Here is a 14,660-nt window from a genome sequence, read left to right as displayed (position 1 = left end):
TAAAACTCTGCTTCAACAAGTCGGCAGCTGTAGACATTCTGCTTACTACAGACCAACCCCTAATCCCCGGGACTTGAAAGAGGAAGCGGAGGTGAAAAAGAGGCAGGCAAGGTGGCCTAACAAGATTACGTCGGCGAACAAATAGACCATCATTGCCCTCTGTTCTGTTGGTGAATGTACAAATTACTGGAGAACAAACTGAATCAACTCCATTTGAGACTATCCTATCAATGGGACAAAACTCTTGATCATCTTACTCCACACACACAAGGCTCACCTTCACTGTGGCAACTCTGACCAGAACTCTATCCTTCTGATTCCTGCTTACAAGCAAAAACTCAAAACAGGAAGTACCAGGGTCTCACTCAATATGGAAGTGGTCCGATGAAGCGGATGCTAACTACAGGACTGTTCTGCTAGCACAGACCAGAATATGTTTCGGGATTCCTCAGATATCATTGAGAAGTTTACAACATCAGTCACCGGCTTCCTTAATAAGTGCATCGAAGATGTCATCCCCACATTGACTGTATGTACATATCCCAAAAAGAAGCCATGGATTACAGGAAACATCCGCACTGAGCTAAAGGCTGCTGGTTTCAAGGAGCGGAACATTAATCTGGACACTAATATGAAATCCCGCTACGACCTCCAACGACACATTAAACAGGCAAAGCGTCAATACAGAACTAAGATCGAATCCTACTATGCTGGCTCTGACGCTCGTCGGATGTGGCAGGGCTTGCAAACTATCACAGATTACAAAGGGAAACCCAGCCGTGAGCTGCCCAGTGATACAAGCCTACCAGACGAGCTACAGTGCCTTCAGAAAGTATTCACACCCCTTCACTTACAGCCTGAATATTAAATTGATTAAATTGAGATTTTGTGTTACTGGCCTACACACAATACCCCATAATGTCAAAGTGTAATTATGTTTTTCACATTTTTACAAATGAATTCAAAATGTCTTGAATCAATAAGCATTCAACCCCGTTGTTATGGTAAGCCTAAAAACATGTGCTTAACAAGTCACAATAAGTTGCATGGACTCACTCTATGTGCAAAAATTGTGTTTAACATGATTTTTGAATGACTACCACACATACTACCACACATACAATTATCTGTAAGGTCCCTCAGTCGAGCAGTGAATTTAAAACACAAAGACCAGGGAGGTTTCCAATGCTAGAGTTTAATGGATGTAATATGGCTGTAAAAAAGTTTAATGGCTGTGATAGGAAAAAACTGAGGTTGGCTCAACAACATGCTACCCTTTTTTTTTAAGTGTTTAAAAAAAATAAAAAATTTCAAAATTTCAAAAAACATGCTACCAGTTTTGCTGTTTCCATTAGTATTTTGAGGTAGCACGTTAGCGTGTAGGGCTCATCGATTGGTGTCACCTCGATAGTAAGTAAATGTTCCACCTGTGCTGGCTTGTCCATCTCATTAGTCAGAAGGTGTTTCACCTGTGCTAGCCCAGGTGCTATTTAAGAGTGGATGGCACAGCGCTCCAGTTGAGCATGAGAGATATTGGGAGAGCTACGCTTCAGCTGAGATGAGCTGAACTGAGCGTTCGAGTGTAACCTAAGTTTGAAAGAAGCCTGATTTTTGTTGCTTCCACTTGTTTGTTTTGCTCCTTATTCTTTTTACTCCCTATCTTAAATGTTGGATTCTTATTTTAGTTAGCCTTTTCCTGAATTGGCCGAGTTACAGTTTTGAGTTAAATCTATTGAAAATCTATGGCAAGACCTGAAAATGGTTTTCGAGCAATGATCAACAACAATTTGACAGAGCTTGAAGAATTTTGAAAAATAAGAATGGGAAAATGTTGCACAATCCAGTTGTGGAAAGCTCTTACCAAGAAAGATTGTAATCGTTGCAAAATGTGCTTCTACAAAGTATTGACTCGGGTGTGAATACTTATGTAAAAAAAAAATTAATTTCATTTTCAATAAATTTACAAATATGTCTAAAAACATGTTTTCACTTTGCCATTATGGGGTATTGTGTGTACTGTAGATGGGTGAGAGAAAATATATATATGTAATCAATTTTAAATTCAGGCTGTAACACAACAGAATGTGGATAAGTCAAGAGGTATGAATACTTTCTGAAGGCACTGTAAATTCCTTCTATGCTCGCTTCGAGGCAGTTAACACTGAACCATGCATGAGAGCACCAGCTGTTCCGGACAACTGTGTGATCTCGCTCGCCGTAGCCGATGTAAGTAAGACCTTTAAACAGGTTAACATTCACAAGGCCGCGGGGCCAGGTGGATTAAATGGACGCGTACTCAGAGCATGCGCTGATCAACTGGTAAGTGTCTTCACTGACATTTTCAACCTCTCCCTGACCATGTCTGTGTTTCAAGCAGACCACCATAGTCCCTGTGCCCAAGAACGTCAAGGTAATCTGTGCAAATGACTATCGCCCCAAGCTCATCACTAAGCTCAGGACCCTGGGACTGATACCTCCATCTGCAACTGGATCCTGGACTTCCTGATGGGCTGTGCTCAGGTGCTGAGAGTAGGCAACAACGCATCCGCCACGCTAACTCTCAACACGGGGGCTTCTCAGGGGTACATGCCTGTACTCCCTGTTCACCCAAGACTGCGTTGCCACGCAAGACTCCAACACCATCATTAAGTTCGCTGACAACACAACGGTGGTATCCCTGATCACCAACGACGATGAGACAGCCTATAGGGAGGAGGTCCGTGACCATGCAGTGTGGTGCCAGGATAAAAACCTTTCCCTCAACATCAGCAAGACAAAGGAGCTGATCGCGGACTATAGGAAACGGAGGGCCGAGCACCCCCCCATCCTGTAGTGGAGCAGGTTGAGAGCTTCAACCTGCTCCAGTGTCCTCAGTGTCCATCATTAACACGGTCTCCACACATCAACGCAGTCGTGAAGAAGTCACGACAATGCCTCTTCCCCCTCAGGAGGCTGAAATTATATGGCATGGGCCCTCAGATATTCAAAAAGTTATACAGCTGCACCATTGAGAACAAGCATATTGACTGGCTGTATCACCGCTTGGTATGGCAACTGCTTGGCATCTGACCGCAAGGTGTTACAGAGGGTAGTGCGTACAGCCCAGTACATCACTGGTCCCGTGCTCAGTGCCATCCAGGACCTCTATACCAGGCGGTGTCAGAAGAAGGCCCTAAACATTGTCAAAGACTCCAGCCACCCAAGTCATGAACTGTTCTCTCTGCTACCGTACGGCAAGCGGTACCGATGCCCCAAGTCTGGAATCAACAGGACCTTGAACAGCTTCTACCCCCAAGTCATTTTCTAAAATTATTTAACTAGGCAAATCAGAACAAATCATTTTTTACAATGACTGCCTACCATAAGGCTTCTTGCGGGGACGGGGTGTCGGATTTTCATTTATTTATTATTAAGTAAAAATATAGGACAAAACACATCACGACAAGAGAGACAACACAACACTACATAAAGAGAGACCTAAGACAACACCATAGCATGGCAGCAACACATGACAACATAGCATGGTAGCAACACAACATGACGACAACATGGCAGCAGCACAACATGGTAGCAGTACAAAACAGGGTACAAACATTACTTGGCACAGACAGCAGCACAAAGGACAAGAAGGTAGAGACAACAATACATCACGCAAAGCAGACACAACTGTCAGTAAGAGTGTCCATTATTGAGTCTTTGAATGAAGAGATTGAGATAAAACTGTCCAGTTTGAGGGTTTGTTGCAGCTCGTTCCAGTCGCTAGCTGCAGCAAACTGAAAAGATGAGCGACCCAGACTGCTAAATAGCTACCCGGACTATCTGCATTGCCTCCCCTTTGCACTAACTCTTTTGCCTCATCAGATACACTGCTACTGCTTATTATCTATCCTGTTGCCTAGTCACTTTACCACTACTCATATGTACATACACTATATATACAAAAGTATGTGGACACCCCTTCAAATTAGTGGATTCGGCTATTTCAGTCACACCTGTTGCTGACAGGTGTATGAAATCAAGTACACAGCCATACAATCTCCATAGACAAACATTGGCCGTAGAATGGCCTTACTGAAGAGCTCAGTGACATTCAACATGGCACCGTCATAGAATGCCAGCTTTTCAACAAGTCAGTCGGTCTAATTTCTGCCCGGCTAGAGCTGACCTGGTCACAAAGTGGTAGGCAACTCACAGAAGGGGACTGCCTAGTGCTGAAGCGCATAGCGCCTAATAAATGTTTGTCTTCGGTTGCAACACTCACTATCGTGTTCCAAACTGCCTCTGGAAGCAACATCAGCACAAGAACTGTTCGTCGGGAGCTTCATGAAATGGGTTTCCACGGCCGAGCAGCCTCACACAAGCCTAAGATCACCATGCACACTGCCAGGCGTTGGCTGGAGTGATGTAAAGCTTGCCGCCTTTGAACTCTGGAGCAGTGGAAACACGTTCTCTGGAGTGATGAATCACACTTTGCCATCTGACAGTCCGATGGAAGAATATTTGTTTGGCGGATGCCAGGAGCACGCTACCTGCCCCAATGCATAGTGCCAACTGTAAAGTTGGGTCGAGGAGGAATAATGTTCTGGGGCTGTTTTTCATGTTTCAAAGCAAGGTCCATACAGAAATGACTTGTCGAGATTGGTGTGGAAGAACTTGACTGGCCTGCACAGAGCCCTGAACTCAACCCCATCAAACACCTTTGGGATGAATTGGAACGCCGACTGCGAACCAGGCCTAATCGCCCAACATCAGTGCCTGACCTCACTAATGCTCCTGTGGCTGAATGGAAGCAAGTCCCCACAGCAATGTTCCAACATCTAGTGGAAAGCCTTCCCAGAAGAGTGGAGGCTTTAAACTTTTTATGGCTGCAGTCCCGTTAACAGGATCGATATGACAACAGCCAGTCAAAGTGCAGGGCGCCAAATTCAAAAAACAGAAATCTCATAATTAAAATTCCTCAGACATTCATGTGTCTTATATCATTTTAAAGGTAATCTTGTTGTTAATCTGACCAAAGTGTCCGATTTTAAATAGGCTTTTCAGCGAAAGCACTACAAACGATTATGTTAGGTCACCACAAAACCACTATAATCACAGCCATTTTTTCCAGCTAAAGATAGCTTCACAAAAACCAGAATAGAGATAAAATTAATCACTAACCTTCGATTATTTTCATCAGATGACACTCATAGGACTTCATGTTACACAATACATGCATGTTTTGTTTGATTAAATTCATATTTATATAAAAAAATCTGAGTTTACATTGAGGCGACTAGATTCACTAGTGGCAAAAACATCAAGTGACTTTGCATAGCCACATCGTTTCAACAGAAACACTCATAAATATAGATGATAATACAAGTTATACACATGGAATTATAGATATATCTCTCCTTAATGCAACCACTGTGTCAGATTACAAAAAAACTTTACGGAAAAAGAAACCACGCTATAATCTGAGACGGCGCTCAAAAGTAAAACACCACAGCCGCAAAGATGGCATCAACATAAACAAGAACATATATGATAAATATTCCCTTACCTTTGATGATCTACATCAGAAAGCACACCAGGAATCCCAGGTCCACAATAAATGTTTGTTTTGTTCGAAAAAATCCATTATTTACAAATACCTTCTTTTGTTAGCGCGTCTGGTTTACATATCCAAACGCTAATTCTGGTCAGCGTTATATCGGACAAAAACTTCAAAAAGTGATATTACCGGTCGAAGAAACATTTCAAACTAAGTACACAATCAATCATTAGGATGTTTTTCACATATAGCTTTAATAAAGTTCCAACTGGAGTATTCTTTCTTGTCTTCGTGAGCAATGGAACGCAAGTGAGTACCATGAGGAAAAAGCATGATCCGAATTTTTATTCTATTTTTTTACCGTTATTTTACCAGGTAAGTTGACTGAGAACACGTTCTCATTTGCAGCAACGACCTGGGGAATAGTTACAGGGGAGAGGAGGGGGATGAATGAGCCAATTGTAAACTGGGGATTATTAGGTGACCATGATGGTTTGAGGGCCAGATTGGGAATTTAGCCAGGACACCAGGGTTAACACCCCTACTCTTACAATAAGTGCCATGGGATCTTTAATGACCTCAGAGAGTCAGGACACCCGTTTAACGTCCCATCCGAAAGACGGCACCCTACACAGGGCAGTGTCCCCAATCACTGCCCTGGGGCATTGGGATATTTTTTTAGACCAGAGGAAAGAGTGCCTCCTACTGGCCCTCCAACACCACTTCCAGCAGCATCTGGTCTCCCATCCAGGGCCTGCCCAGGACCAACCCTGCTTAGCTTCAGAAGCAAGCCAGTAGTGGTATGCAGGGTGGTATGCTGCTGGCTAATATCCGCTTGATGGACACCTGACTGATTCTGCTATCATATCAGAAATCTGAGCTTGTATGTATTCACCAGAGTCCCTAATGAAATCCCCTTGAGATATGAATTATTGTGCACTGCCTAGGGGTTCCACTAGATGTTAACCATCAATAGAAATTATAATGAGACTATGATGTTGTGAGAATATGATGTTGTGGGAGAGAAGCATAGCCTGTTAGGCGGGCTGTCCCGACATCGGTACACTTATGACAACATCCAGCTCAAAGTGCAGGGCGCGAAATTCAAAATCTATTTTTTTTAAATATTTAACTTTCACACATTAACAAGTCCAATACAGCATATGAAAGGTACACATCTTGTGAATCAAGCCAACATGTCCCATTTTTAAAATGTTTTACAGGGAAGACAAAATATGTAAATCTATTAGCTAACCACGTTAGCAAAAGACACCATTTTTCTTAGTCCACCATTTTTTCTCTCCACCAGTAGCTATCACCAATTCGACCAAATAAAGATATTGATAGCCACTAACCAAGAAAAAACCTCATCAGATGACAGTCTGATAACATATTTATTGTATAGCATAGGTTTTTTTAGAAAAATTTGCATATTTCAGGTATAAATCATAGTTTGCCATTGCAGCCACCATCACAAATCTCACCAAAGCGACTAGAATTACTACAGAGAGCAACGTGTATTACCAATTTACTCATCATAAAACATTTCATAAAAATACACAGCGCATAGCAATGGAAAGACACAGATCTTGTGAATTCAGACAACATTTCAGATTTTCTAAGTGTTTTACAGCGAAAACACAATAAATCGTTATATTAGCATACCACATATGCAAACGTTACCCGAGCATTGATTCAAGCCAAAGAGAGCGATATCGTTACCATCGCCAAAATATATACATTTTTTCACTAACCTTCTCAGAATTCTTCCGATGACACTCCTGTAACATCATATTACAACATACATATAGAGTTTTTTCGAAAATGTGCATATTTAGCCAGAAAAATCGTGGTTATACAATGAGAATAGTAGCCAAACTGGTCTGAAAATGTCGGGCGCCATCTTTGAGAGTGATCTAGTCTAATCGATAACTAATCATAAACTTGACTAAAAAATACAGGGTTGACAGGAATCGAAAGACAAATTAGTTCTTAATGCAATCGCTGAATTACATTTCTAAAATTATCCTTACTGTGCAATACAGGGTTCGCCAAGTGAAGCTACAACAAAAAAAATGGCGGAATATGCGTTTAACATTTTTCTACAGAACAACGATTTATCATCATAAATAGTTCTTACTATGAGCTGATCTTCCATCAGAATCTTGGGCAATGAATCCTTTCTCCGGTCTAATCGTCTTTTGGTCGAAAGATGTCCTCTTGCCCTGTCGAAATGGCCACTAACGTTCGGCATGTACTGGAAACGTGCCCAGCGGTTCAAAGTGCATCACAAAGGAATGCCTCAAAATCGCACTAAACGGATATAAATTGCTATAAAGCGGTTTAAATTAACTACCTTATGATGTTTTTAACACCTATAACGAGTAAAAACATGACCGGAGAAATATTACTGGCTAAACAACAGCTTGGAAAGAGAGCCAGTCCGACGTCCATCGTGCGTCAGGCGCAGGAAGAAAAGGAAGCTACTTCCACCTTGTGCTCTTTTATACAGGCCCTGATTGCGCAATCGACTCCATTCAAAGCGTCACCACGTAATGACATCCAGAGGAAGACGTAGGCAGTGTTTGTATCCTCATAGCATTTACAGGGACTTTAAAACTGACCCCAGAACAGGGGCCAAGATTTCTGAAATCTCACTCCCTGTCAGGAAAAGTGCTGTAGAATGAGTTCTGTTTCACTCAGAGACATAATTCCAACAGCTATAGAAGCTAGAGAGTGTTTTCTATCCAACAATAATAATAATATGCATATTGTACGAGCAAGAATTGAGTATGAGGCCGTTTGAAATGGGCACGATTTAGCTGGCTACTCAGTAACGCCCACTGCAGTCATGAGAAGATAGCTAGCACTGCGGAGCAGTTAGGTAGTTAGCTAAAAGCTAAGCTAGGTTGGAGATGCCATTGTAGCTAGCGACCTTCACCTAATAATAATCATCAAAAACACACATCATTGACATCACAATAAACTTAAACGGGAGGCAACAGTCATATAATATAATTGGCTTAACAGCCAATGTGTATTATTTAACATTACTATTAAAATAGTATTCTCTTATAGGAATGGGTAGGTAGGTAGCCTAGTGGTTAGAGCTTTGGACTAGTAACTGAAAGGTTGCAAGATTGAACCCCGAGCTGACAAGGTAAAAATCTGTCCTTCTGCCCCTGAACAAGGCAATTAACCCACTGTTCCTAGGCTGTCATTTAAAATAAGAATTTGTTCTTAACTGACTTGCCTAGTTAAATAAAGATAAAAAATAAATAAAAAAATAGGAATGGGTAATTGTTTACAAGTTGCTAGCTATCCCATAAAGCAATAAAAAAAACACATTTTCACGTTCTTCTGTGGTTTGGTAACCTTCTGTTCTTTGACGGACTCTGGCTGGACTGAAGATGACGCAAATTTGAAAAATGTCTAAGTATGCGGCGTCAGTCTTCACAACAGAGCCTTCCACCGCAAGGTGGCGTTGCGTTTCCACTCCATTATGGACGTCCCCATTGAAATGCAAGACATTCGGTGCAACGTAACAGAGTGCTTATGGGTAATGTGAACGAGGCTTTCATCTACTCCTGTTTACGGAGCATGTGACAAATACAATTGTATTTTATTTGACCTTGGTCATTTATCGTTGTCATTATGTTGTTTTCCTTGGAACAGACTGGATGGAACAATATGTCTGGATAGAATTCCTTGCCTATTATTGTCAGAAGTGAGTTCTCTGTTCAACACAAATTTTTATTTGTAAAGTTATGAAACAAAATAGTATTTTGGTTCCACCAGAATTTCAGAGAAAATAATGAATCTCTTCTTATCAACCTCCCACCCCTTGTTATGAACCACCACAATGCTATTTTCATGTCTGGATGATGGCAAAACACAGCATGTAGTAAATACCAACATCCACACCTGGTCTAGGTACATTTTGTAGGTGTGATCCATTGTAAACCTTCAGTTTTAGTGCTGTGTTTCTGAACTTCATGTTAACTATATGTTTCTATTATATCTGCAATTGAATGGTGTGTGGGTTCATGTGCCTTGTGAGATTATCATTAACTAACCTGTATCATAGATAACACTGAGTAGAGCACGCAAATGCTCCTTGGTTCACAGTATGATGAAACAAATTATGTCCAACTGATTAGCTGGAACAGTTCAAAAATACAATTTACAAATCAAATTAGATGCATAAAATTGTGCCTTGAGGACTCCTTATGAAAACTGTTTGTATCAATAAAACGACTGTCTCCTGCACCCACAGGACAAAAAACCTTCACCAGGTGAAAATGTAGGTTATATTTGTATTGGTTGTGGACCTCTGTTCAAAACACACAACTATTGTTTTGTTTTCATGCACCTAGTCCCAGGGAAAGATTACCTTAAAAGGGTCTGTTTTTAGCATATTATACTACAGATGTAGGATTGTAATTTGAGCCAGTTTGCTACAGCAGGAAAATAATCCGGCAGCAACAGGAAATGTGAATTATTATGTTGGTTCAAGTCTGAAATGTAAGAAAAAATAGAAATTACAGACTTCAGAAGCCTTTTTGAACCTCAAATACACCACAAGTTTCAAATGCCCTGCATTGCATGAAAGTTCTACTGGAACAGGCTGATCAAATTAAGATCCTACATCTTTAAATGGGAGGTGTCCATTGCTTTTGCGTTCTTATTGCATGATTTCTGTCAGGTTAACCTCAAGTAGTCGTCAGTGCTCTGTTAATATTTCACTTGCAGTATGTTTGACCGACTGACATGTGCGGTTTACTGGATGTTTCAAGGCGAGTCTGATATGATATACAGTAGTGAATGCTTCTCGTGTTTGTTTTTTACAGTAATGCCGTTTGCAGGAAGATATTTTATTGTGTCATCCTCCATAATGCAAAGACTGTTGTTTATCAGGAGGAATCAGGATATTGGTATCAATCAGGGGCTGGTGAGCAGTCTTATCCTGGGGGTTCTTCCTGTTGAGGCAGAGGAGTTAATATGTGTCCTGCTGGGTATGATTCTGCACAGGAAACTGACTGGAGTCAGAGAACACTTTAATTTACATTCCACTGACAAAAAAATGCATGGGCATATCACTACCTCTGAAAGAAGAGAAGGATGAGAATATAACTTGGTTCACCTTCTCCCCTGTAAATGTATGAAGTTATTTATGTAATAACCAATGCCACACTGAAACTTGAAGGCTCCACTATTGTATGAACTAGCTATGTAATATCCAGCTGTGTGTATCCACACTGCTCTAACACCAAGGTGTCGCAAGACTGGAGTTTCCTTTCAGCACTCCTCCGGCATGAGCGGTCAACAGCCAACTATTTGTCATGCTGCAGACCAAGGTGTAAAATGGAGTCTGTAGTAGGGGTATGACTTCAACCCTCTCCGTTGCCTCACAGTCAGAGCCAGCTGTTTAAAACGTGTCAGTGACACGAAGAGAGCTTTGCCATTATTAGTCCCTGCGTTGTGGCATACCCCTCAAGAGGTGATGAAAAAGTGACTAGGGATCATGAATGTTTTGTACAATATAACATTTTATTTCTAAAAGGATCGCATACACTTCAAGCACACATTCAAGAGCACAATGACCAACCTTTTTTCACAGTAATAAAATAGTGTACATACATACTTCAGCCACACCACTGCTCAACACTCGCACCAGAATTACACTTATAGGAATAAGAACAATCACCATTCATAGAGCCCAGTTAAACATAGAATAGGTCCACCACAAGGCACAGTTCTGTAATACTGACTTATCATGGCACTTATTGGGAAAGAAAAACATACCAGCAGTAACTCCTGTATGAGACAACAGGCCGTGATAATTACATTTCCTGATTGTATCTTATCAATACAACTTCACATTGCATCAAATACAATAATAAGCATTTGAAAAGAGATACATGAGACAGCAATGTTGAGAAATCAAATGACACGAGTCTTGAATAAAAACATATATTTTGAAGATACAAAGGATGTTGAAGGTGCATTTTATCATTTGCCTTATTTACTGAGAAATTCATATACATTTGTATTTTATTTTTTCACAGATGGATGATTCCACTCTTACCCTTCAATATGAAGGACATCCCATTGGTCCAATCCCACCACATACTGTATGTATGGAAATCAGGAAGTTCCTCTTTATCAGTGCATTTGCTTAGTAAATTCCAACCCTGAAAATGGGCTTATACCAGGTTACAGATTGTCAAACTTCAATTTCAATGGGTATTTGTTTTATAACAGGCAGGATATTGAGAAGGCACTAACTTACTTTACACAAGAATCACATGTAAAATAACATAAAAATCAATTGCCTCCGTCTCTTTGATCATATTAAGAAAGTATCTCTATGGTAACCAAATAGCAGTAGAAACTAGCCATGGTCCATATTTCCATACACTTTTTATTTCTTGATGTGCTTCATTGCATTCAAAGCAGCTTTTGACATTTTAAGATAAGTTATGTCACTAGTACAGCTATCCCTCTGCTCCAAGTCTATCCCTGTTATAACTATTCACTGTAGCTGAAAGTCTTCCCTAATTTCACCAGTAGTTGGCACCATCCTCAATTCGTCCCCAGCTTTGCAACCCAAGAAAGAGTCCACTTGATGAGCTTGGACTTCCAAACTGGTCAAACCCCATCTCCAGTAGTTTACTGGAGTTCTTGTGCTCTTCTGGTTTCTTACGCTCAGCAGGGGTTTTGGGCAGTGTTTTCACATCCTCTCCATTCCACCCAATTGGTTTGAGAACGTAGTTTTTCCCATCATTATTGTCCCAGAAAACCTGGTCTTTGCTTTTGAAGCATATGCAGAATTCGACTCTATTATAAGGAGGTACGTAACGGGGCAGTTTGAAGACAAAGGCGAATGTGTCTGTGTCCTGGCAACTGTAGACGTTGTTCATAAAGGTGCAGTCAATGTCTGTGTAGGTTTTCCATGAGTCAACAGTTACCCGGACATGGACAGATTTCTCAAAGCCAAGGTTTCGGACTTTCACGGTGCCCGTGAGTGACTTATCCTGCAGTGTGCAGTTTTCCAGGCACACAGAGTTCTTCAACAGCCGGTTCCGGAAGGCCAGATAGTCTGCAGCGGGTTGGGGAAAGTCCAGCGCCAGGCTTCGCTTGGTGCTGATCTTCAGCTCCATGGTGGCATTCTCCAGGTCTATGAGGTCAAATTGAAAGTTGGACAGCGCGGGCTCCTCATCAAACTTTGAAAAGACGTGGATGGCTGTGAGGGACATACCTTTGGAGTCGGCAAAGACCACTCTCTTCTTGCCTTTTGAGGTCTTCATGGTTGTCTTGGGGCTCTTCCAGACCAGACTGGGGGCCTCCAGGGGCCTCTGGGAGCTGATGCAGGGCCGTAGGGGCTTGTAGTGGTTTGCCCGGTTCCTGGCCCTCAAGTCCTCATGGGAACTGAGGAAGCTCCGGAGAGGTGGCGAGTGTGTGATGTACATCCGCATAGCGATGTCTACAGGCATAACAGGAACCGGCATTGCTGATGAATTTAATACGTGGAGGACCCTGAGGAAGGGTAACAAACATAATGTATTTTAATAAAGTCCTTCAATATTTTTTCTTCTGGTTTTTTGAGGTCCTCGAATGTGTTCATTTAAATGTGTTCATTATGCACTTCACTATATTATGCAAGTCAATGTCTAGGTACGTAACGGGGCCCCGTTACGTACCTACTAAATGTTTTTTTTTTTAATTTCATGATATTACATGGCAGTGAACATTTTTGGAAGAACATCTACTTCACCAGAAAAGTTGTTGCCAAACATAGATTTTTGTTCAGCTCACATGATCATGCTATTCCTAAAATCTAAATGAAAACCAAAAACTTTGTAAAATGATCAATACAGGATTTTATTCTGCTTACAAATTAAAACTCATCCAAATTAGTTATTGCCTTGAACTGCAAACATCTACTTTAAGGCTACATTAAAAAACAAAACAATGATCCTTACCTCGTGGCACTCATTTGAAAAACAAAGAGAGAGGTTCCAAGACAAAGATGAATGAACAAGATATGCTTTAAAATGTACTGTAATAACTAGTTTTGTTCAAGTATCTTGTCATGAATTCATAACTTGCAGTCAGTAGTGTTGAGCAGGCATGCCCCCCTTGCTCTCTCTGCAGTTCAGTCTCCCAATGCATGAGAGCCAGTGATTTCAACTGCCATTTCGAGGCAATTTGCATATTTTGCTCACATAGTTTCTCACACAACCAATGAAAGATCTGAGGAGTTTAGCTTCAACCAATCAGAGAAAATATGTCTTGATCTCTAGCCAATCCACATGGAGTTTTGCATTTGAGGGGGGCCAGTTTGGATTCCTCATACTGACACTTTCTATTTGAGAATCATTGTAGACCTCTGCTGGTATTGATGATATGCTGCAGCCAATTCACTATTTCTGGTTAATGTGTTTAAAAGGGGATACCTAGTCAGTTGTACAACTGAATGCATTCAACTGAAATGTGTCTTCCTCATTAACCCAACTCTTCTGAATCAGAGAGTTTAAAAATGAAAACATATGAATGGTGACAGAAGTGAGGAATGTATTTTAGGTGAACAAAAATATTATTTGATCAAATCTCAGTTTAATTATTTTATCTCCCCTAGAGATAAAATCAAAGTGCATTTTTAAAGGTCATTTGGGGATTTTCTTTTTATCAATTGTTTGCAAGAGTGCTATTTAAAGTGTATTTACTGGCTCAATTGGTTTTGGGCCATGGTCATAAGTTAAATTAATCGATTTGAATCTCTTTGATATAAGATCTAAAGCCACTTTCAAACAGTAAACAGATAATATTATAGTCACGCTGGTCACCAAACCTACCTTAAATTCTAGACTAAATTGAGGCTACAGTGTCCATAAAGCAGGGTTGCCATATACGCAGTGTTCCTGCAAATTGGGCTACTTTAAAAAGAATGTCACGTAAAAATGCATTGGTCATGGGTTGCGGGTTTTGGGGCTACTTTTACGTTGCACCGCGGCAGCTATGGCACTTCTCTATTGAAAAAAAAGATTTCACTGTGACCCACTGCTGCTGACTATCAGGCAGTGAGGCAGGCTGTTGCTGAGTGAGTGAGCGAGCGAGCGAG

At 41.0% G+C, this 14,660-nt stretch overlaps 1 protein-coding gene across 2 annotated transcripts; it reads right to left on the bottom strand.

The window, feature by feature from the left end:
* Positions 1-11,065: 11,065 nt before the first annotated feature.
* Positions 11,066-13,716, bottom strand: LOC129836439 (protein phosphatase 1 regulatory subunit 3C-B-like). Of its 2 annotated transcripts, XM_055902613.1 has the most exons (3): positions 13,522-13,716; positions 12,798-13,075; positions 11,066-12,716 (listed from the first exon to the last, which is right to left on the bottom strand). In XM_055902613.1, the coding sequence occupies exons 1-3, from the start codon at positions 13,533-13,535 to the stop codon at positions 12,100-12,102; spliced, it is 909 nt and encodes a 302-aa protein (XP_055758588.1). In that variant the 5' UTR covers positions 13,536-13,716; the 3' UTR covers positions 11,066-12,099. The 2 variants fall into 2 exon arrangements, with proteins under 2 accessions (XP_055758588.1, XP_055758587.1); XM_055902612.1 differs by having other exon boundaries at positions 11,066-13,075; positions 13,522-13,715.
* Positions 13,717-14,660: the final 944 nt, after the last annotated feature.

This window comes from Salvelinus fontinalis, chromosome 37, assembly GCF_029448725.1.
Source record: "Salvelinus fontinalis isolate EN_2023a chromosome 37, ASM2944872v1, whole genome shotgun sequence".
Taxonomy (NCBI): Eukaryota; Metazoa; Chordata; class Actinopteri; order Salmoniformes; family Salmonidae; genus Salvelinus; species Salvelinus fontinalis.
Note: the sequence above shows the minus strand (reverse complement) of the source record. Positions and strands in the feature narration are given on the sequence as shown.